Source organism: Argiope bruennichi, chromosome 5, assembly GCF_947563725.1.
Source record: "Argiope bruennichi chromosome 5, qqArgBrue1.1, whole genome shotgun sequence".
NCBI lineage: Eukaryota > Metazoa > Arthropoda > Arachnida > Araneae > Araneidae > Argiope > Argiope bruennichi.
The window spans coordinates 6,629,215-6,654,070 of NC_079155.1; the positions used below are offsets into that span (position 1 = coordinate 6,629,215).

At 27.8% G+C, this 24,856-nt stretch overlaps 1 protein-coding gene across 2 annotated transcripts in view; it reads left to right on the forward strand.

The window, feature by feature from the left end:
• Nucleotides 1-24,856, forward strand: part of LOC129969387 (hemicentin-1-like) — a 423,763-nt gene that overhangs the window by 223,180 nt on the left and 175,727 nt on the right. For both annotated transcript variants that reach the window (XM_056083948.1, XM_056083949.1), the window contains exon 2: nucleotides 6,491-6,681. In XM_056083948.1, the coding sequence (XP_055939923.1) occupies nucleotides 6,491-6,681 (191 nt within the window). The remainder of the gene's footprint in view (nucleotides 1-6,490; nucleotides 6,682-24,856) is intronic.

Below are 24,856 nucleotides of genomic sequence, written 5' to 3' on the forward strand. Positions count from 1 at the left end.
AATTTTAAAAAAATAATAAAAAAAATAGAATTTTCGACTTTTGGTGTTAAGAAAGCGAAATTTTAGTTTCGATTTTCTAAAATGTCTGATTGATGAAGAAAAATAGTTTAAGTCGCTGAAATTGTTGCCAAGTTTCAATTGGAAATTGACACTTAACATTTCACTTGGCTATAATTATTGGCCAGTTACCACATTGACCAATTATTACCAAGTGTCAATGTGAAATATACCATAGATATCCAAGAATCTTAATATTTTTATGGTTTTTTTTTAAGGATGTTGTGGATATAAAATGAAAGAATAAAGTTATCAGCGAGTGATTTAAATGTCCCGCATAACTGCTCTACAGAAGAAGGAAATCACAACGAGATTTTCGTTGCCATTACACGTCCACAAGAGGAAAAAAATGTTTTATGGGAATTGCATCTCCCATAAAGCTACGCTTAAGATATAATGGTGCTTACTTTCGGTGCAATTTTCGGACTAGCAGTGCAATTTTTTCTATAAGCATTGTTTATGAGGTATTTTGATTCACAATTTTGAAAGCGTTCTTAATGCAGTTTCACTTTATCATTTTTTATTTAATTAAAGGCATACTTTCATTAATTGAGTTTGATAAAAATGGAAGGAAAAATTGTACAACTTTGAACTACCGAATTTGGTACAGATAATATTTGTAGTATAGAAATGTGCGCCTAGCAGCTCTTTTATTTCAAATGTACCCAAATTTTAATTATTTAATATTTTAGTCAAATTTCAACATTTCGGACCATTTTTTTGCTGAAACTTTTCGAAAAATTCACTTTAGGAAAATGTCTTTTATACCATCTTAAAGTGTAAAAGTTTGTCTTTTTAAAATAATAGTTTGACCATTGCATAGAATACTTTGTCTGTGATTTTATGTATGTTTTTAAATTATTGTAATTTGTGTTGAAAGTCATTCAAAAGGATACATTTTGAAGTCTCTAAAGCGATGAAACGGAAAAGGTTAAACAAACGGAATACAGAGGAAAACAAAATAGACGAAGAGGGAAATTTGCACACATTTTAATTACTTAATATTTTAATCAAATTTTAGTATTTCTGACCACATTATGTCAAGAATTTCTGAATGAATCATTCTAGGAATATGTCTTTTACATCATCTTAAAGTGCAAAAGTTTATCTTTTAAAAATAATAGTTTGATCCTTGCATAGAATACTTTGTCTTTTATTTTTATGCATGTCTTTAAATTATTAGAATTTGCGCTGAAAGTCATTAAAAAGGATACATTTTGTAGTCTCCAAAGCGAAGAAACGGAAAAGGTTGAACGGAATACAGAAGAAAAGGAAATAGAGAAATTTTTCGATTAACTACCAAATTTCTAGTCGAAAATAAGTTTTAATGATTTTTTCTAATTTTCAACACTTTCATACATTTTAAATCTGATTCAAAATTTGAAGACAAATTTTTCTATTAATATTAATGCTATGTGACTTTTTTATGATATTTTATATCAAATCTTTAGCATTGTTTCATATTATATGAAGAACCAAACTTTTCTTCAGGTTAACCAGAATACTACAAACAGAATATATAATAATAATAAAATAAGCATTTTAATGGTTTTTTGGAGAGATAAATGTTTTCTTTGTAATTTATAAACTTTTTTTTCAATTGCCAATGTTTATATTTTGAATAGTAATGTGATAATAATTGGAGTCATTACATTTTTCATATCAAATAATACCTTTTTTTTAAGAAGGTTAAAACTAAGAAGCATTTGAAATTTGCATCCTGTAATTAGTACAACAGTATATTTAAATCAATATTTGAGATTGGGCAACAGATAACTGCCTTCAATTATAGTTATGTAATTTTGACATGTCATATACCTGTTGACAAAATTTGGTATTTAATGTAAGACTGAAGATTATTGATTCTTGGGGTTCATCATACATTTGAATTTCGCTTTTGATTTCAGAACTAATTAAATCTACAACATCTAAAAAAACTTTTTTTTAATTCAAATTGTTTTAAATATTTAGTTTATAATAGATCTTTAATTACAGGCCTGATCTTTAATTTGTATCCCTTGTCTTTCTGGAAAATAGCAGATTATTATATATTTGTATATCAAATTTATTAAAATGTTATATCAAGAGTATTTATATTTAAATTTTAGATAATTAGCTTAAGATACGACCAAATAAACATTTTAAACATGCTAAAAATATTATAACTAAAAAAAGGAGTGGACCAAGTAATAACCACAGGCGATTAGTTATAAACATTGTGGAATATGGAAATCAATTTTCAATGCGAAACTCATTATCACTTGATGATAAACATTTGGAATTAAAAACTAATTACGTTTTTAAATTTGTGGTGAATTGCATATAAGCCAGTAACAGCGCTTCTGCCCGAACAGCTGTTTTGGCAAAATCGGAATGTTACTGGACTGCTAACCCAAAGGTCCCAGGTTCTATCCTCACACGTCTCATACCGCTAAAAATTCATTAATCAATAAATTCATTTTTTTTAAAAAATTTCATTGCTGTCAGTTAAATTCGAAAGAAAAAAAAATTGAAATCTCAAGCTTATTAAAATGAAGGCTAAAAGTATATTGAAAATTGAATCTTTACAAACATGAAAAAAATCTAAATTAAATAATAATGATCTTGTTAAATGAATTTGTTTGAATATTTTTTGCTACTATATTGCCTAGATACTAGCATATGCCGTTTTTGAAAGTTACATATGAGATATTGATGGAATTTTTTTATTCATACTTTTCTTCTTTTTATTTGTTGCTGTGATTAAGCCTTGTTTACTAGTTACGATTCAAAATTCCTTTTATCGTGATTCATTTTTTCCATTAATTTAGATTTAGAAACAATTAATAATGACTTTTTTAAAATTCATTTCCTTCAAAATAAAATTTTACATATCACTAGCAGCTATACTTATTGTTATACCTAAAAAAGGTTGGACAAATAAACAAAGAAATTCATGTCCATGGCACTTCAGTGTCTTCACCGGGAATTTTCCAGTATTCTGATTAGTTTGTACTTTATTCGCAAAAACAGGAAACAATCGTCCGTAGCTTCTCATCACAAGCTTTAATTATTTCCCCACTTTTATTTTGAAGAATCTTCTTCAAAACAAGTTCACGGGAACAAAAAATTTGAAGAAGTTAAAACAGAAGTAAAAAAAGAAGTACATGGTTTGGAAGGGGGAAGGAGCTTCAAATTACTACGGTCGATTTATGTTTAAAAAATACCACTTTTTTTTTTTACCCCAGCTTTTAAATTCTTCTTTCTTTTGTTCCGTTAATTGGTTGTTTGAAGGATCAGTCAAACGACGCGAGTAATTATTTTTGAAATTGTTTTTATTAACCTTGATTGAAGCGCTATAGAAAGAATTTTTAATGAAAGACTTGGGCACAATTTTTCACATCTTCTTAATTGATTTAGTGATTTTTGTAACTGTGTGCTGAATTATTTTTTTTTTTTTATTCAGGCAGACGAAAAGTTAAAGATATAAATATTTTAAATAAGTATTTGCATGCAAAAATTTTTAAAAAAAATTGTGATTCTTTCTTTCTTTTGTTTCTCTTCCACTTCGAGTACTTTTATAATTTTGTTGCAGAAAAATGAATTTATTTTTCATAACCTAAAGCGTTAATTGACTTTTTTTTCTTTCTTTCAGATTATTTTGAAAGATTAACAGCAAAAATGTGCTGAAAGTTTCCAAAATAATAATAAAAATCAAAATAAGCTATGCTAACTTTTTTTGCAATGCATAAGTTTCTAAATTTTGCACTGAGGTCTACTTTTTGAATTTTTCTATTTGTTCATTTCATTTACCATTGACTAAAGAACTTTGCTTTGCTGCTATGTGAATCTCTCCAATCACAGGTGAGGCGATGTTTCTAAAACATGATTGGTGAAAGAAAATAATAAACATTACGAAGCCAATTGGACCAATTACGATGCTAGTTTTCTTTTATTTTAATTAGATGAATGTCTGTGAACTATTTTCGTTTAGTTAATTGTAATGTATCATAGAAAAAGCAATCAGTTTAAATACGATAAATTAATTTGTGGAATCTAAACAGTTTAATTTATTATATCAGAATTAAGCTCCGTATTTTATAAATGCATCTTTTGATTAATTTTTCTAGTTTGTAAAATTATATATAAGAAAAACATTTCCTTGAAGCATGCATATGATAGGCAATGTGTTACTCTTTATCCTTTTTTAATAATTTGAAGCAAATTTTTCAATGCAGAAAATATCTTAAACATTTCAATTTTTCTGTGCATACAAAATATTATCACAATATTAAAAAAATTTTTAAAAAATTGTTTCTAGCTCATTTCTAAATAACAAACAATTAATCAGATACTATTACGTATCATATACTTAACCGTAAACTTTTTGCAAACTATATGTTATGTTTACTGTCGCCAATGTTAATGGAAGAACAAGTGAAAGCCTTTTATGATTTTAAAGAAACTCCCTTTTAATTTATAAAGACAAAAACCTTTAAAATCGAATGCATACTGTTCTGAAGATCATATTCTCTTTAAAGATAAGAGAAAGAGAGAGAGAGAGAGAGAGAGAGAGAGAGAAAGAAAAAAAAGAGGAAAATGTTTCAAGTTTTAAATTGGACGGGACTTCTAATTTATTTTCATCCATTTTATGAAACGAATAACCATTGAAGAAACACCGGACTCAAAAACTGCAACAGAATCTAAAAACTTGAGAAAAAATTCTTAAAAGCTAGCTTCTGATTTACGATTATGGTAAAATTTATGTTGCAGCAAATTTGTGGAAAGAAAAATAGTCTTTCTGTTACTCTTATCTAAAGTCTGAATATGCATATTACCTTTGTCGTAGCAAAAGGATGTAAAAAAGATCTTATGAAGAAAAGAAAAAGAGCAGTATGCGATAAAGGTAATTGCAAATTCGATGAATGCACCATTTTTTTTTTCTTTTCTTCTTATTTTGCTTTTGCCCTCATCTCAGAATTTTGTAATATTCCTGAAACACTCGTGGAGCGTAATAAGCTGCACTCTTTTTTTTTTCATTCAATGTGTCCAATTAATTTCGAGAAGTTATTTGTACACGAGTGAATGGATTATTTGGTAAAATATGGCGTTTGAAATACAGTGGTAAAAAGTTTTCGTAATGTGTAATCATATTTTGTGTTACAACTTTTTTTCATATGCCATTTTTTTTACCCAGAAATCAGAAAATTCATTCCTCTCCACCTCTATACTCGGCAAGCGTAACCTAAATATGTAAACTTTAATTAGATAGATATTTATGCATTTTTTGCATCATTCCCCTTCTTTTATTGATGATACAATAAATGTTATGATAAGAAATTGTGCCTCCATATTGAATTTGATTTCTTTCCTTCAGTTAAATGATGCAATACTATAAAATTGAAATGAAAAGTTGATATGAATTGAGAAGTTGATATGAAATGAAAAGTTGAAATGAATACTATAAAATTTAAATAATAAGAATAAATTAATAAGTAAGTAAATTTTCATGACTCTCTCTATATTTTTTGAGCAGATATTGATTTAGAGTTAAAATTCAATATCGTGAAATGAATATGAGGAATTGAATAAGATTGAATGAAAATTAGTCTCAAGCTGCAAAATATTCTGCCATGGGAAATGAAGTCCCTCGATGTTCTAATAAATGTTCTTTTAGTTTAATTTATAAGTAAATGAATTTTTTATAGTTATTCTTATGCTGCAGGGGATTTTTTATATTACTTTAGCATGCAGAATTACTATTTTCTGTTCATGTGTATCGTATGTGGATGTTGATTAACACCAATGCTAAGGTAGCGAAATATATATGCACTATATTTTTCCATGAAAGGGCATTATTTATACAGGGGTCTTACCAATAGAACACTTCCTTACGCATCGGGACACAAGCTGAAAATTATGAAGTTTTTCCCTGTGTCCTTTTCTGAGAGATTCTTTTAGAGATTTTTACAGAAGCGAAAATTAATGAAAGGAAATCTTAAGTTTCTGTATAAGGAATGTCTTTTGAAAAGATTGAAGGTATTTTTATTCCTTCATTTGAATCGTATGAAATGCATTGTCATCAAATTTTCAGAGCATGTGTTAGAAATAATTAAATAAAAATGTGTAACTTGGAATAGGACATTAAAAACAATTTTAGAATAAAGAAACGGGGTGTAATTTAAGATGAAATTTAATAAATTAATTTGGATTCCAATTTGATTTTTAGAGTACATATATAATACATTTATATATATATATAATACATTACATATATACCTAAGAAGTTTCTAAAATAAGTTTTATTATAAGTATCCTTATTTATAATTTCAATGTTGATATCTTTTCAGCAAAATTCACAAATAAAATTAATAATTTGATTCTGTATTTTCTATGTAACATCACCTTTTGAAATTTTAGAAAAAAACACTATTCTTTCCTTTTAACCTCTTAGTGTGCGCCGAAGACCATAAAACAGATCGTTCCAAAAGTTGGCAGAAATTTCGCCCCCTCTCCAGACAAGCCAGGCGAGTAGACCAGGATCTCGTTCCTTACTTTGATAACTCTACCAGCAAAAATGTCACCACCACTTCGGGCAAGACTGCCTACCTACCATGCCGAGTCCGCCACTTGGGAGACAGAACTGTAAGTACTGAAATTTCATTCTCATTTGTGTTGATAAATTGAATACGAATTTATTTCTATTCTAATGCAATAATAATTTATTTAGCTGCCTTTAATGTAATAATAGTCTGTTTCTGTATTTAATGAACGAATATTCTGTAATGTAATAATATGTATGCGCGTGTGAGTATGTGTGTGTGAGAGAGAGAGAGAGATCTAGATTAATTTCAGAATTTTCAACATTTCGAAACGCCGATTTCGTTACAAACTGTATTTTAACTAAACGTCACCAGTGTAAAGAATTTTCTTATTTTTCAATTCATGAATGGAATAAAGAAATTTAATAATCGTTATAAAACTCTCTTTATCATCACAACAATACAATGAATTATTTTATTTAAAAACATATTCCCAAAATACACCATGTCATTAATGAGGTAGTGTCAAAAATATAATTTTAAAATAAAAAAACAACTTTATTTTTAGTCTATAGCAAATAATATTTTTCTTAAACTGAAAAATATGATGCTTTGTTAGTTTTAAAAAAATAGTGTTATAAATATGCCAGTTTTAATTTCACAATTATTGTCATAAAATTAATTTGTACAAGCAATTATAGCTAGCTCGATAATTTCAAAATAAAAATATGATTTTTTTTCTACATGAATTAATTTAAAATTATATGATTTTATACCTCAAGTTGTATTACTATTTTCTCTTTCTAGTGATATAGAGATATAAATTTAACTTAATACCACCTTTTCCTTTCTATTTAACAGCCAGGAAAATCCTTTATTGGGCGCATTTTGTTAATCATTAAAGCTGCAAGGTCATTTTCATTTAGAAATCGAAACATTTTTATTTTCAGAAATACTTTTAAAAAATTGTTTAAACTTTTCAGGTCAACTAATATCTGCAATCATATTTAAGTCATGAATTTCACACTTTTGTAAATTATTTTTGTTATTCTAACTCTTTAAATAACATTTTTTTAAAGGAACTTGCAATAAAAAGTTTTTCATCCAAATGGGTATTCTTATACAAACTCTATGCCTTATCAATATATGCTACTATCGAAACAGTCCATGAAACCTTTTAGAGTGATGAGTTCTGCTTAAAAAACATTTCTGACTGAATCGGAATTTCGCAAGCAAAAAGCATGCCTTACTCTGAACTGACGACAAACAACTTGCATACCAGGTGAGGTTAAAGCAATAAAAAGATGTGACCTTCAGCATGTTTTGCCCAAGAAATGATTCGACATAACTGATCGAGTTAATGCTTTCCAATTTTCCTAATAGTGACTCAGAAGTTAAACTTTGTACCCTTGGTAGTTAAACTATGACTTGCAACCTGAACTTTCGATCGAAATTCCAATTTTTTCAGACTAGCTTGTATCTATAAAATCAAATTCTGCCTTAAATCAATATGCGTGTCTTTTCCTCTAAGGGGTATGTTTTAGTTACCATCATTCTTATTGCACAAGTGTATATTTGCTTATTTGAATTAAAAAATATTCAAAAATAAACAACAATAGTGTTTAGTTACATGAAAAGCTACAGAATTTTGTATAATGTTAACTGTACATTTTCTATCTTGTTTATTGAGAGAAAACGTAAATCCCTGATTATTTTATTCTTTCTATCTTTGACAAAACAAGCAATTGATTCTATTCTGAATCAAACTATATTATTCTATTTCTTTTTGAAAATCGAAGAATACAAGATTTTTCTTCAGCTGCAGCTCTGACTATTTCATGGCTCAAAAGTCTACATTTTTTGCTTTTTCTTCTTTGAAAGAAAGGCAACTCGGTGGCTTATATCTTACTTGGCCCTCAGCATAGAAGCGTTCGGTTCGCAAATGTATCTATTATTCTGTTCTTGCCCCCTTTGCTGTACCCTCGAGTCCCCAATATTTCGAAATATTTCCTCTTATTTTTTCATTCCTTCTACTTTCTTTTGTTATTCCCAAAGTGGAAAGAATTTCTTCTGCTATTATTATTTTTTTTTCCAAACGAGAGAAGATGCTAGGATAGAAAACTAAGAAAACAAAACCTCTCGTTCGATGCAAAAATAGCATTGCCCGTTATAATTTTGTTTTCACGGAGTCGCAGCTGTCTGTGTGGGTGCACTTATTGCCCGTTTGTCTTACTTCTCAATCCGTTCCTTCAACCTTAATGTGTGCAAGGTACCCATCTGGTACTCCGCAAAAATCCACCGAAATATAAGACCTGAGAAATATTTATATAAAAATGCACTTCGAAGGAGAAAACAGATGCATTTTTAGAAAAAGAAAAACGGCAGCATCGAAGTCATGTTGCCGGTAAGAATAAATATAAACCCATCCAAGAAAACAAAAGATGCTTCACCCGTAATTGCCCTGGGGAGTTCTACAGTTTCGCACATGTCTTTTTAATGACACATTCTAAAAGTCCTTAAGAGGATTCAAATTAAATAAATATTCTTTGGATGAACTGAAATGCCGCGTCATTTTATATTTCATTGATTGACTGTGTAAGTAGCTCGCAAACAAATAATTCAATTCCCAGGGAAGTATTCGACATCTTATTCTTTATTTATAACTAGAATCTTTACGCAGTTTTAGTCTCTTGCTGATTTAAAATTACGTCACAATGCAAATTGAGAATACTGGCGAAGTCATTTCTTATATTTTTTGTAAATTTATTATACCGTAGAATAGAAGGTCATAAAATAGAATGAAGTAAAAGTGAAATTCAAATAGTAAGAAAATATATTTAAAGTGACTAAGAGTTTTAGATTCTAACTTACGTTTTTTTTCTTTTGTTCATGACTAAATAATGAAATAATACTTCTAATTAATAATATACGTAATTGTGTCATTTTAATTTTAAAAAATGTCGTATCAAATTTATTAAACTTGTGATAAATTCGTATAAAAATAGTTGTTAATATAATTAGAATCTGTATGTTAACCTAACAGCATTTTGTGTGAAATCGATATTTTTCAGCACTACTACTTCGACATTCTACACAGCTGTGAATAATTTTCATCGTTGCTTATTTACTTTATTATATATATTGTTTGTTTGTTTTTATAACGCAATTAAATATTTCCGAAATGTTCTTGTATCTAACGTTCTATTCCTATCCGTAACATAACTCCATTCAATTCAAAAATTGATTAATTCAGGGCATAATTTGGGCTACTACAGAAGTTAAATTTAACTCCATACAATCATTGTATCTGAAGAGATATTAGAGATAGACAATACTATGCAGCAGATTGCTTGCTCCATGACAAAAATTCTTCATTTTAACGCACGCAAAATATTCCTTATCGAACTGCTTGGGATTGCTGTTCAAAATGAACAGCAATGCCTCTAATGACGAACATAAAATATATTCTGCATGAAAATGTATAATATGATTTCTGACTAAGAAAGATTTCATTCGCTATCATTATCCATTACGACATACATTGCCTACATTTTCAGAATTTTTATTATTTTTACATTATATATTTTTACATTTTCATTATTTTAATTTTTCCCTTTCTATCTGTGAATATATCTTTAAGCCTAGTTTTTAAAGTAAACATTGGGCTATCCAAATCTATCGGTTCTATCTTATCATAATAATTCCTATTTTACTTGCATAATTCATTTCCTTTATTAATAGATCCTTTTATGCACATGTTATTTTTATTCCCCATATTTTATTTCATTCATTTACTTAATTGAAATAAAGCAAAATTTTACTGATTTTTCGAAAAACATATTTTAAATTTAAATTTAGTACCTAGTGTAGAAAATGGATAACCTTCTTCCAGCAACCTTAATTCAATATTAAAAAATCATATAAATTTAAATTAAATTTTCATTTTTCTGCCCATATTAATTATGGATAAAATATTCTTTGTAAATTATTGGAAGAATTCCACCCCCGGAGACAGAAATAGAAATATTTTCGAAAAGAAAGTCGTGCTGAACATCGGATTTCATTTAAAAAAGAACACCATTTTCTTTTCAATACAGAGCTGTTCATCTTGCCACAGTTTCCAATACATTTCTACAAATCCAATGGCCTTTTTCCCAGTGGAGGCGAAGTAGTTATATCTTTTAAAGAAGGTGCCAAAAAAAAATCCACGAATACATGTTTCAAGTCATAGTAAGCGAAATCCTTTCTCGTATTGGCACCTTATCCTATGTGCTTCTAGTATGCACACTCAGTTATTAACAGGTCTCCCCCCCCCGCCTCCAATAGAATATTGGAAACATTTATCGCCAAGCATGCGGTAACCAAAGTTAATTTGCGAAATCCGTTATCAGTACGGCCTTAGGATGCTCGGGGTTTATGAAGTTATAGGAACTATTCTCAGGGCTTTGCATTGATTTATCTGGTAGCTCCACTGCTCACTCGATTTCGTAAAATTGACAGCTTCCGAAAAGTTCCTTCCGTTCGCAGTTCCTGTTTGCACAAAGATTTCCGTACCGAAACCTTTGTAAAAGGGGATGTGGGAGGTAGCAGCTGAGAGTTGGAGATGGATGGGCGAGGTCCTGGGTTGAGTAACTCCTGCAGGGGGGAGAAAGTGCATATTGAAACGTACTGATGAAACATGTGCATATTGAAGTAGAGTGACGAAAGTGAATCTTTCCTTTTTGCGATGGATTTAGAAGAATATATGATTGTTTGCTCATGGCTCCAAACTCAAATGAAAGAGCTTGCTTCTTCTAAAGGCATGAAGGTGCGCGAAAGGGATTATTCATTTTAAATATTTTTCTGCATGGAATTGAAAATGAAAGGCGATTTTGCATTTCAGGATTATTCAACATGCTTATTTGGAAAAAAAATTATTTAATTTTTAAACATCTCAATTTGTTTTTTCATATTATTTCGGAGATATTTCAAGTCTCAATTAGATTTGGATATCTGGCAGTTTATTTATTTTATTTTATTTTATTTATTTATTTATTTATTTTTTCGAAATTTACAAGTAATATTTTTTGAAATAAACAATGTATATAATATGATTTCATTCAAGTTCTTATTTCTTTCCCCATTAAATAAATGCTGAAAAAAAATTTCTCGATCGACGAATTTAAATCTTCCATTCTTGAGATGGATCTAGAAGATTACTTAGTAATTTTTATGAAAATTATCAAGCAATGTAATACGTCTTGTCAAAATTCTTATTATATATCATTTTCTTTGAAGGTACTTTTTTTCTGTTTTCTCTTTTTTACTTTGAATTATTTTTCTGATTTTATTTCGATTAAAACAAATTAAAAATGGATTATTGTAACAGCATTTATTTGAAAGCAGTAAATTTTTTGTGAATTCGGCTATTATTTATATTATTTTTTGTAGAAACTTTTGTCCCTATTGGATTAAGTTTCAATAAAAAAAAGGCGGGAGAGATTTTTTCCTAATATATTAATTGGTATTTTATGTTTGTTTATGTGATGTAATGAATTGGCTCCTATTTAGAGTACCGTGACGAAATAAAATTATTCAACTTTCCACTTATTTTAAAAAGAATTTGAATATTTTAAGAAATATATGTTACAATTCTCATGAAACAGTTTTTTTTAATCAAGTGACAATATTTTGATGAAGGGGATTAAAAGTTAAAAATAAATCAGATATATAGTAAAAATTAAAAATATCGTTTTCAGATTTTCGAATCATAATCTCCTTAAATACTAAAAATTTCAACTAATTTTAAAAATACTTTTATTATTCTTTTCTTATAACTTATATTTTTCTTTAAAAAAAATATTTCATTAATCAATTGACATTCTGTATCTTAATCTTGAAAGTACACTCATTCTTTCAATGATAATTATTTTAAAACCATTATAAAGAATTAAAATGTTTACGGTAGAATTGATGGTATTTATTGATTTATATTAAAATACATTGAATAAACTGATTCTTTCATTCTTGCAACTTACAACTGATTGTTCAAATATTATCAAATATCCTTAAAGGTTAGGAACAATTTTTTTCAGTCATTAAGAAATCAATAATTATTCTGGACAGAATGTTGGAATCTGGAATGAATGATTACATCAAAAGCAGTTTTTGGAAGAAAAACAAATTAAACTATGCTATTAAACACCTCGTGCAAATGCTTGCTAGAAATCGAAATAAATATGTTTCTAGAGGTCAAATTAATTTTAGATTTGAACGTTGTTATTATACTCTTAAAAGCAAACTTTTTTCGTTCGGTTAGTAACAAGAAATATATATTCTTTTTTACACAGTAAGAAATTTTTTGTGGTACGGTTTCAACACAATCTTCTTTTTTCTACGGTTCAGTCAAATATGCATGTAAACTGCAAATTTTTAAAATAGCAATTACGTAATGATTTTTGGAAAACAATTTAGATTCTATTCGGAACTACATCTAAGATCCCTTATGAAAGCTCAGATTAGTTCCTTACTTATTTTTGTTTTCATTCATTTATGAAAAATAAAAGTAAAAAAATATTTGATGAATAATTTTCTATCCATGAGCATAATCTGCGTTTTATTATTAATGCTTTGTACTACTTAAAATATGAAGTCATTCTAGAGTAAATTTTGCAAAAATTGCTATGGCACTTATATTCATATCTAATTTTCATGCATTAGTTGCATATCAAATTATACAGTTCAAAGTTATATCTTAACAAATATAGTTGCTTAGCATATAAAATGAATTTGTAATTTTGTTTACAGACTAGAACCCAAGTTTTAGTTCTTACTATGAATATATAAATAAATACACTTCTTATTATTATATTCTAATTATTACTCCTAAGATTCTGATATTATGTATTGGAAGTATGAAGAATTTAGTTTATGATTCAATGCTACACAAGCATAAATATAAATGAAATAAATGAATATAATATTCTGAGATGATAAAGACAAAATAAATGGATAAAATAGATATAATATGGTGCGAAAATATAAAATATTTGTTAAGAATTACCTTTTTAAAAAAATATATTGTATATATATATATATATATATATATATATATATATATATATATATATATATATATATATATATATATATATATATATATATATATATATATATATATATATATATATATATATATATATATATATATATATATATATATATATATATATATATATATATATATATATCCATTATTGTTTTAAAGACTATAATTGTAATTGTTACGAGAATGCAATTTACCATATTGTGCAAGAATTGCCTGTCCGAGGTGTTGTCCTTGTTTCCTTGTTTGCTAATACATTTATTCTTCCATTTTGTAGAAGTGGCTGAAATTTATTTTGCTAATTATTAATCCAGTAAACACCGAATTTTCTAATTTTAATTGCTGCGGAAATATTCATCACAGTCGTAGAGGTATGCAGACTTCAGGTAACAGACCCAAAGGAGCGACATCTATTTTTTTTTTCACACACGTGAGAACTAAAACACTCAACAATGAATCATTTTTATAAGCAATTGAATCAAAAACACGAATATCATAATTATATTATCAAACCAGCTTAAATTAGAAAAGACCGATAAACCTTTGTGACAAAATTCAGTTGAAATTAAAGCAGACGTTTCTGTGAAATGACGTATTTCAGGATATATGATGCTTGTCCGATTTGTACAGCTCTGTAGGTAGGATTACAAAAATTGATTAATTGTTTGCATTAATTAATGGAATATATAATTAATTGGTCTTAGTTTTAACGGGTCCGTATATTTCTATTTTGAAAATTCATATAAAGATATGATTTCGAGAGAATACATTTTGTATTTTATTCGTTTTATAATCAATGAGGAATTCTATATCTGGAATGAAAAGCCAAATTTCTAATTTGAATTTATTAATTGATAAAAGAAATGTTTAGACATGCTATTTCCTTTTAAAATATCTAGATAAAACAATTTTTTTTTTAAATCAGTGGATCAAGAGATATTTTTTGCTTTAATTGTACTGATACTTAATGCAGTATAATAAATCTGTTCATTATGAAACCGAAAAAAAACTGATCTCATTCAAACTTATTTAAGAGAATATTTATAAATCAGAGAAAAGAAAAGAAAATGTTGTGCTTTTAAATGCATTTTGCATTTTTGTTGTGACAGACAGAAAATTATATAGTATTAAAAAAATATTCTTCAAACTCACTTCAGAAAAAGCAATGACGGACTTTGTCCGAAAGAAAAGAAAAAAATTCTGAAGCAAAAATCTTAATTGCGATATTATACATCATCGGTTAAATAGCGAACATAATTTATACATATCAAGAAAAGAAACGAGCACTTCCATTAAATAGTAGCAATTTATTCGAGAAGCTTGTTTGGAAATTAATAAAATAAAATATCTTAAATACAAATTATTCATTTATCACTTCTTTTGATGTCATAACTAACTAATTAATACAAACATAGAGCTTAAAAACTTTTCTTTTTCAGGGTACTTTAAAGAAGCATTCACTTTTTTCTATCCATCGATCCTATAAATTACGATCTTATTAAGTAAGTTACGATAAAAATGGTAAAAAAAAAGCATTGACATAAAATTAATGCCTCACTACAAACTGGAGCGAAGCGGATACCGGTGTATGATAAAAGTAAATTAATGATGTTCTTCTAGAGAGGTTAAGTGAGAGAATACGCGATAAAAATGAAATATTGCGACAGAAATTAGCAGTATTTGTCCTTTGAATGTACATATGAGTTCATTGTAAAGTATCAACTGGAAACTGTTATCACACTAGAAAACTTTTCTCAACTATTTCTGTCGCAAGTATGCTTTCCTTGAAATAATGAACACTCTAATTGTTGAATTTCTATACTTCAAAAATAGAAATTTTGAAAAATTTTGGTTATAAGAATATGAATTATTAGAATCTTCTATGACAATTCAAAATGGTGAAATATTATTTTATAAACTAAGGGCAAACCACGGTATGTTTTTGAATTATTAAGTTTCACTGCGACTAATAAAATGAAACGGTGATTGATTTTACAATCTACTTAGTAAAAAATATTTAAATATTATTTTGCCTGTGACCTTATTCCAATGTTTATTCATAATTTTGATAATTCTCAAAATTATTCATTTTTACATAAACCAATATTTTATCTTCAATTTTAGAATAAAATATAAATAAATTCCCAAAATCTGGATATCAGAGCAGAAGTATAACCATCTTTTACATGAAAAATAGTTTTAGAAAATAGTTTCAGATATCGGCCATGTATTTCGTGATTTTCCATTTTATTTTTCTCACTTTTGGGAACTACTAGTTCGGATTCAAAAACAAAAAACAAAACAAAAAAAAATAGCCCAATTTCTTTTGAATACTTTCATATGCTACAGAATGTTTAATCAAAAAATTCTACTTGTCCTAAGCCACTTGGAATTGAGACGATTTAAAACAAATAAGTATAAAGACACAAAGGCATGGAAGTGCATATATATATATATATTCTTCAGAGAAAAAGACTAATATATGAAGAAAAATTTTGCATTAAAATGAACATAAACAAAATAAGAAATCACACTAACAAATATCATTAGAGTAAGAAATAAAATAATAAAAAATAAGAAGTAAATAAAATAAAAACGGGAAAAAAATAATAAATATACCAACAAAGTAGCAGAATATATATGCTGCAGAGATAATAGATGATTTTGAAAAATAATGGAGCTAACAGAAGATAATAATTTTAAGTTAAATCCTAAAATATATTTATTTCATTTTTTAAAAAAAATAAGCATATAAACAAATAAATAAGTAAATAGAAGAAAATAAGTCTGAGTAGGTTATTGAGATAGATCTATTTATTTGAGTTCAGTTATTATGGGTAAGCAGATGTTTACGAAACAGCAGAATGATCAGAAGGCTTTGATGACTCAATATTTTCCATATTTCTTGTCACAAGATTATCTTTTTTTCATTAGATGAGATATTCCAAAAGATTATATACAGTTGAATTTTCCGTGTCCACATGTCCAGGTTTTTATGTGGCACATGTCACTAGTATGTTATGTGCCTGGTGTTTTCCAAAAATACTTTTGCTGGAGTAGAATTGGTATAAAATTCTTCTTGCAGTCTTGTTGTTTTAACTCTATTAAAATGTTTTTCAACTAGCGATCTTTTGTTAAAGTATCTCATTTTGTAGGCAATTATTATTTATTGTTGCTATTTTTAATTGGATCTTTATTTGAGCAAAATGGTAACTGTTTATTCTTTTGTTGATGCTATTTTGACCATATTACCTGCTCTTTTGTTTCTTTTATATCCACAATGAGCTCTAATCCAGAAAAATATGTTTTCGTTATTGTAACAGGTGATTTGATTTTTTTAAATTCATAAATGAATAGTATTTTTTAGCCTTTATTCTTGTGTTGATGCTACTGCCATTAAAAAAGATCTGGAATCAGTGATGCATTCGTCATCTGGAAGTTTCTTTTCAATGACATGATCAACTGCTGCTTTTATTGCAACTATCATTTCAATCATGAAAACGGTGAAGGTCCCAGGCTGAAGAGTTTTTAACGCATTTTCTTTCTGTAGAAGTAATGAATGTGCCACTCATTTTAGAGCCATCTGTGAAGAGTACTTTCCTGTCAGTTGATTGGTATCCTCATCAAAATACCAATCTACTATTTAGTTGATCCCAGGATTGGGACATTTTTTGTATTCAAAATTTGTCTATTTTCTAATTTTTTTTATCTGTTTTAGTTTCCAAAATCATTTCGATATGCTGTATTCAACTGAATCGTGATATTTAAAGGAAGGAAACTACAAATGTTTTGAACATTCATTTGATATATCCACATTTGCTTTGGCAATGAATGATCATTCACGATTACAGAGAATTAAATAAAAGTTAAGTTCCCAGATCGTATTCTTGAATTGATTTCTTCAGGCAGCGTAAATGTCAGAGAGAAAACAGATGAATTGAAAATTGAACGTTTTACTTGAAATGGAAACTCTTTGTCTACTATTTAATTGAATTATAGTTATTATTCATTTTTTGATTGTATTTTATATTCATTTTAAAGTCTTTCTGTTGTAATGCGGATACGACATCATATCCATCAATAAAATATTTTTTCGAGGTACTAGAGAATTAGCAGTAAAATAAATTTTGTATCAATAAGCAGTCATTTCTCAATATGAATATCAATTCGAATATAATCTATTCAATTCAGTTTGTTACTGTGATCAGAAACCAAGGTTCTTGTTCTCAATTACCTTTATATTTTCTGATATAATTTGGAACATTCCGATGTAATCAAGGAAGCTGTTGAAACTAAGACTAGTTAATTAGCAAATGATCTTGGAAAAAAACTTAACATGATTATGCACTCATATAAATTACACAAATACTTTCCTTTTCATAAAAACGTCCTGTATTGAAGAAAACGATAACTTAAGAAAAATGTGTTCTCAATTATTTTAAATGGTCTTATTTTATTATTTTTAATGCATGTAAATAAGAACAGAAAATGTGTGCTTCCGTAATCTAAACCTAATCACCACCATAGATGCTTTTGCCTAATCACACTTTCGTATTAGTTATAAATATTGTTTAAGACAGAATAGGAATAAAGGTCTCTCCATTTTTTTTTCAAATTTCGAAAGATAAGAAGCTATGGACAAATCATCTTTAAAATGAAACACTCTCTAATTTATTAAGGAGGCATATTCATTCTATCAGAAACAAAATCAAACAGACGCTACCTAATTGATTTAGTCTAAACGAAATTGGAAACAGAATTAAGATGAATTAATCTGTACGAACTTAATAATTATTGAGATACAGAAAGAATTCTAATATCCTGAAGGTAAAACGAATCCATAAAATTCCATCTCAATTGCGGAAGCATAAAACAGGTCTACTTCCACCTGCCCGTTCGGCAGCAGCGATGTATCGCCCGGTATCTAGATCACAGAAACAATCTATGTTCCTTACCAAGCAATTATGAAATTTGTTCTCGTATAACGTATTTAGAACTCGATAACTTCGCAACCCCTACATCATAAATTTGCCATGACATATCGACTGACGTAGCCTGCGCTAATGCGGCATGAATATTCAGGGTGTGCGAGAAATCATATGATTTATCCGCCGTTTCCGAAAGCTCTCCGGATGGAATATTGATTTTGGAATTTCTACGCCCTTTCGGCTTGTTTTTATTTTATTTCGGGACCAGGATTCTAAAAGAGCATGTTTCTGCCTCTGGGAAAATTATTTTCAACGGGAAATACGAGCTCGAGGCGTTGTTGAAAATGGTCCTGATTTTGTAGTCCCCCTTCCCGCTTTATTGGACCCGTGATTTATTAGTTGAGAGTTATAAATAGATGAGAGATAGGGTTTCTTGCTGAATACCACATTCGGTCCACCGCGATAAGGTCTATGAGTACAAGTAACTGCAATCGTGTGATAACTATTAGGACAGATCATTTGTAAAAGGTGCAGGAATAGAATGATAGATCTAAATATAACTGTATCACTCCATACATTTTTTGTACACTTTTAACAACAAAATGAATTGATGTAAGTCTTGTTTCCCGCTGCAATATTCCGGAGAAGAAAATTTATGTATTAATGAAAAATGCATAAATTTATTGAGCAGCGTTTGTTCCTCAGTTTTTCTGTCTGATTTTCTTTAGTATGAATAAAAGATGTAGTTTCATACAAGATTTATTTATTTGAAACCAAAAGAAAGTCATAATCCCTTTTACAGCTATTTTATGTATTGTAATATAAACTAAATGGTACAAAATAATCTTTTTGTTTAACAGAAATTGAAATAATAATCAGTTTCTGAAGAAAAGAGTATTTCTCTTCATAATAGTAGGAAATTTTTTTTTTAAACTCATGGCTTGGATTTTTACTGTTGTATGGTGAAAGGAGGAAATTTCGAGGTCTTTAGATTTTGATTCTATGGCGAAATAGAAATTCTTCCACCTTTTCATGTCACTAGAAGCAGAGTTATATTGTTTATCCTCAAATTTTGTTGGCAACTTTTATTCAATCATCATAAAATAGCAGATTACATTGGAGTGTAAAATGAAAACCTGGTGGCTTATTTGTGTGTGTGTGTGTGTGTGTGTGTGTGTGTGTGTGTGTGTGTGTGTGTGTGTGTGTGTGTGTGTGTGTGTGTGTGTGTGTATGTGTGTGCTTGTGTGCGTGCGTGCGTGCGTGTGCGTGTGTGTGTGTGTGTATGACAACCATAATATAATAGAATGGTTGTCATATATATATCAATCGTTGTCATACATTATGAGATGTATGACAACGATTGATAGGTGTGATGGATCCTTCTGAGCTCTTAATTACGCCTTATGAGTATGATCTTAGTCAGCATTATTAAAAAAAAATATTAAAAAGATGAGTTGCTCAATAAATTGCCGATTGCTGTCAGACCAGCTACTGGAATCTTCTTCCACGAAAAAGTTCATGGCAGCATTATTGAAATTTCTCCAAGAAGGAAACTACATTTACATTTTGAAATTAATTCATCTTTCTACTTTAAGAGTTATTTATTACTCTTAAAGTAGAAAGTCGCTTTATCCAACGAAACCATGCACACTTCATCAGAGTTACGGAATTGGCAAAATATAATGTAGAGAAGAGATATAATACCGGCAGTTTTTATAATAATTTTAATTTACACAACAGAGAAATATATTTTAGCTTATATTTATACAAAAGCAGTATTAATTTATTCAATCGTACATATAAAGTCGACAATGAAATTTAAATACGTGAAAGGCTTGATGATCTGTACGATATGAAACTTTGATTTGACCATATAAATACCCATTCCATTGGACCAAATCAAACTATGTCTGTCTTAGATAATCGAAATTCAATTTAAAAATTATATTATAATAATCTCAGTAATCGGAACATATATAAATTGGTATTAATTATTGATGATTCTATATCCAAATTCCAGCCTACCTAAAGAGACAAGTTTTACAATTTACGGGCAATTTATCATAAATAATATGTGCATCATTTGAATTTGCAGTTGCTATTAAACGCGACAGGAATATGTTACATTAAAGTGTAAGATATTATTGTTGAATTTTAAATATATCACTAAATATAAATAATTTCTGTACTGATTCAAAACTAAGCAATCCAGAACAAATTAATGGAATTAATTTGTTCAATTGATAAATAATAATGTTAATTGTTCTTATCGAATTAATAATATCAATTGTTCTTATCGATTTAAAATCATTTTAAGTGAAGAAACATCAACGTTTAACAATCTAAGAATATTGTTTGATTATCACTGAATTCCAAATTATAAAGACTCTATTAATGAATGATTTTATGAAGAGACGAAACAACAATGCTTAGTACTTTGAAAGATTTTCTGATACTTTATTTGTTCTGAGAATTCACAGACAGCGAGTTTATTGAATTATATGTCTATTTGATACGCTAATTATTGAAATTGCATCCTCGTAATTAAGATCTATTCAGTGTAAATCTAATAACTACACAAATATCTTCCCCTGAATGCGAATAATACTCGATAATTCATGCCAAGGATTCCTAAACATTTGTGAAAGCAGCTTATTCTATGATAAAGAATTTGGGGGCATTGATTTGAATCTGAGTTGGATGTATGCAGAACTTAAAAAAATGCGACGTCTATGAAAATAATAGCTTAATCTAATCTAAAATCTAACATCATAATCTGGTTAAAAGGCTGATTTTCAGATTATATTCTACATTCATTTCATTTCCTAATGAGAATTCATATTACATTATTCAAATTTCAGATTATAGATAATAAACATTATTTAATTTTAAATTAGATATTTTGATGAAAAGGATTTAAAAAATTTAAAATCAGTAATTATTTTCAAAGTGATTATGTATAAATATTACTGTTTAAGTTTGAAAATTGTTATTTCTCAGAATTTGATGAATCATTTTTTGACATAATAAGATTTCTATGAAATAGCAGACAATTATTCCAAAACATAACTAGGAATTTTATGAAATAACTGAATTATACACTTAAACTTTAACCATAAGTGAAAAAAGCATCAATTATTCGTTATATAATTGATGTAAGATAATAAAAGTCGTGCAAGAAACAGATAATATAAGTTTTGCAAGAATTCCATTATAAGTATTGTAGTATTAGAATTTTCTATTGATGATGATACTAAATCGTAAAGATTCCAGTGTTGCATTAACCTTTTTTTAATTTCAATATATAGCTTTCATATTAATATCCCTTTCGATTTGTCTCAAATTTAATTTTTGAAGTATCTTCTGAGTGATTTAGGAAGTGAATAGAATCGAATGTAGAGTAAGATAAATAATAGTATTCTTATACAACATTATACAATAATAGTATATAACCAAATAACAACTATTTCATGCTAAGTTTGGAAAATAATGAATTGCGGAATTTTGATGAGGTGCAAGATATACAGGACCATGCTGTTATCATTTAACTGCATAAAGCAAAATATTTTTTTTTTCAGTTGCTTATTATAAATGTAAAGGAATTCAACCCTCTAAATAAAATATAAGGGCGATTTTTTGTCAGATTTTTTTGGCTGAAAGAGTAGATAAATTTTAATAAGTAAAAAGAAAATCAATAAATTTATAAAAAGTTTTAATTATCTCAATGAAAGTGCTTCTTTGCCCAATTTAAACAGTTTGAAATATTTTCTATCTAATGTATTGATTCATTATACGAGAAAAAGTTATTTGATTTTTTGCCTCTAAATAAACTTTAAAAACTTTTAATAAAGTTATGCGCAAGCGGAAGCTCTACAAGTTAATCATTTGACCTAGAGCTGCCAAATATGGCAGCTATATAATTTAGATAGAAAAATGTTCTCGAAATGATTTTTAAACTTATAATTATAAATTAAATTATTTAAAAACCAAACAAAATTTAATGTCAGAGAATAAGGCACCACCAAATTGATTTTAACATAATCTTAAAACAAAACAAAATATATTCTAACAATGATGCCAATTTTTTCTGTTTAATTTTTATTGTATATTTAATTAATTTTCAAATTATGTTTTAAGCATATTTTTCAATAATATATTTTTTATGAAATAAAATTTATCCAGCAGGTTGCGTATGAATGAAAAAAATTAGCTTTTATCAACATCATGGCATTACGTTTGACCAAAATTCAAAACATTAAATTAACTTTCACTAAAAACTTGGAGAAATGTAATTTTCTCTATGTTCATGTCTGTGTGAATCATTTGAAATTTTCTTTCAAAATAAAGGCACGGAATTCTTTTCTGCGATCCTTTACAATGATTAGATTATTAATTCAATAATTCTGCAGTATTCCAGATACATATGGTTCAAAAAAAGATGATATAATTCAAATCGGGGCCAAGCCTAAATTCTACACTGTTAGTAAGAAGTATATACATATAACAGAAGAAACGTCTAAATTAATTAAAAGATGATATAATATACAGATGAGTCAGTAAGTGTTCCGATAAATGACGAATTTTTATTCAAACTGTAGGTTCCATAAGTCATATTCAAATTATTCTTGTGACATCAAGATCTTATATAAAAATAATTCCTCAGTTTTGTGAGTGAAACCAACTAAGTTATGCAATGGACCACCACTATTTTATAAAATTGTTACATTTTAAACTACTGCATTGACTTTCTCGAAGAAGATACTCCAATCAGTACCCGGAATTTCTCCTCGATTGCTTAGTCTAAACTAATGAAATTGTTTGATAAAAATCTTTAAAGCTTTATAATAAAGTCAAATTTCGTCGTAAACATTAGAAACGTTTTTATTTAAAATTTGGAGTAGCAAGAGTGTTTTCTTGAGTATGAGATTTGAGTCAAGAATACTTTCTTAGCATGAGTCTTGGAATAACATTGAAAGACTGTATAAAATGTAGATTAATCTTTTTCAGGGAAGTACATTTATTGAATAAAATCAAATAAAATATTTTTATTCACATTACTTAAATTCTCTTGATATTAAAACAAAATTTTATAATGAAAAGGAAATTCTTATCGAATAATCTTTTGAGATATAAATCATAAATTATAGAAAAAAATCTATATTTTGCGTAAGATTTTAAAGCTAAATGATTTTATCTTCAGTATTCATATTTTTAAAAAATCATGTTTGGTTTCACCAAAAAAAAAAAAGTTTTCTACAACTGAAGTGGTTAAATTTACAATTTAAACACTTCAGTATTAAATTTTTAAGGAGTACAAAAAATTCTGAAGATGCATAATACAGGGATTATAAATAAAAAATAATAAGTAATGTAAATAAAAAACAATAAGGATTATAAAGAATAAACGGTAAATATTATAACAAAACGCTAGAAGGATTATGAATAAAAGTAATAAGTTATATATTAAAATTCGGAGTTCAAAAATATTTTGCTGAAGAATCCATTAAGAATTATTATTGGTCTGAATCTCGGGTGATACAGTTGACAGTGAAAGATAGCTATTTATAATAAAATATTATCGCTCTTTCGTTATGGTTAACTAAGTCTAAGCGACAGTCTTTAAGTCAAGTGCTTTTATTTTTATCATGCTTAATATGATATTATCTGGATGCACTTTAATTTTTCTGCTCACCCTGAAATAATAACTACGATCTAATTATGTTATTCTGCTTATTATATAAGAAAATACATGCACAATTATGTTACCGACTTTCAAGGTATGAAAAATCTTTCTTACTACAGAAACTAATTTCGTAATATAATATTGCTATTGGTAGTGTGAAAAAAAAGAATTAAAAGTAATATTAAGCTAAAAATATATTCAAAAATGCAAATTTTCAACTACTTCCTAAACTTTAACTAATAGTGTCTTGTCTTAATTTTGCTTGAAGCCTCAAGATTTTATCAATAGAATTGTTATGAAGAAGCATATATAAATTTCCTTAGACATCTTCCGCAAAACTTGTTCTAATATGCATGCTTTAATGCTCCGATTAAGCTAAACAAAGATTATCTCAATAATTAAAATTATATGTATGTTTTTCTTCCTAAACTGATACCCCTGCAGCACCAAAAGAATTTTACGATTACTTTGACATAATTTCTTTTTCTATCGATCGTGCCCAAGGAGAAGAAAAGTAGAGTAATAACAATCGGGCAAAATAAGAAAGAAACTTTTCCAAGGCTATAAAGACAAATTTTGAAGT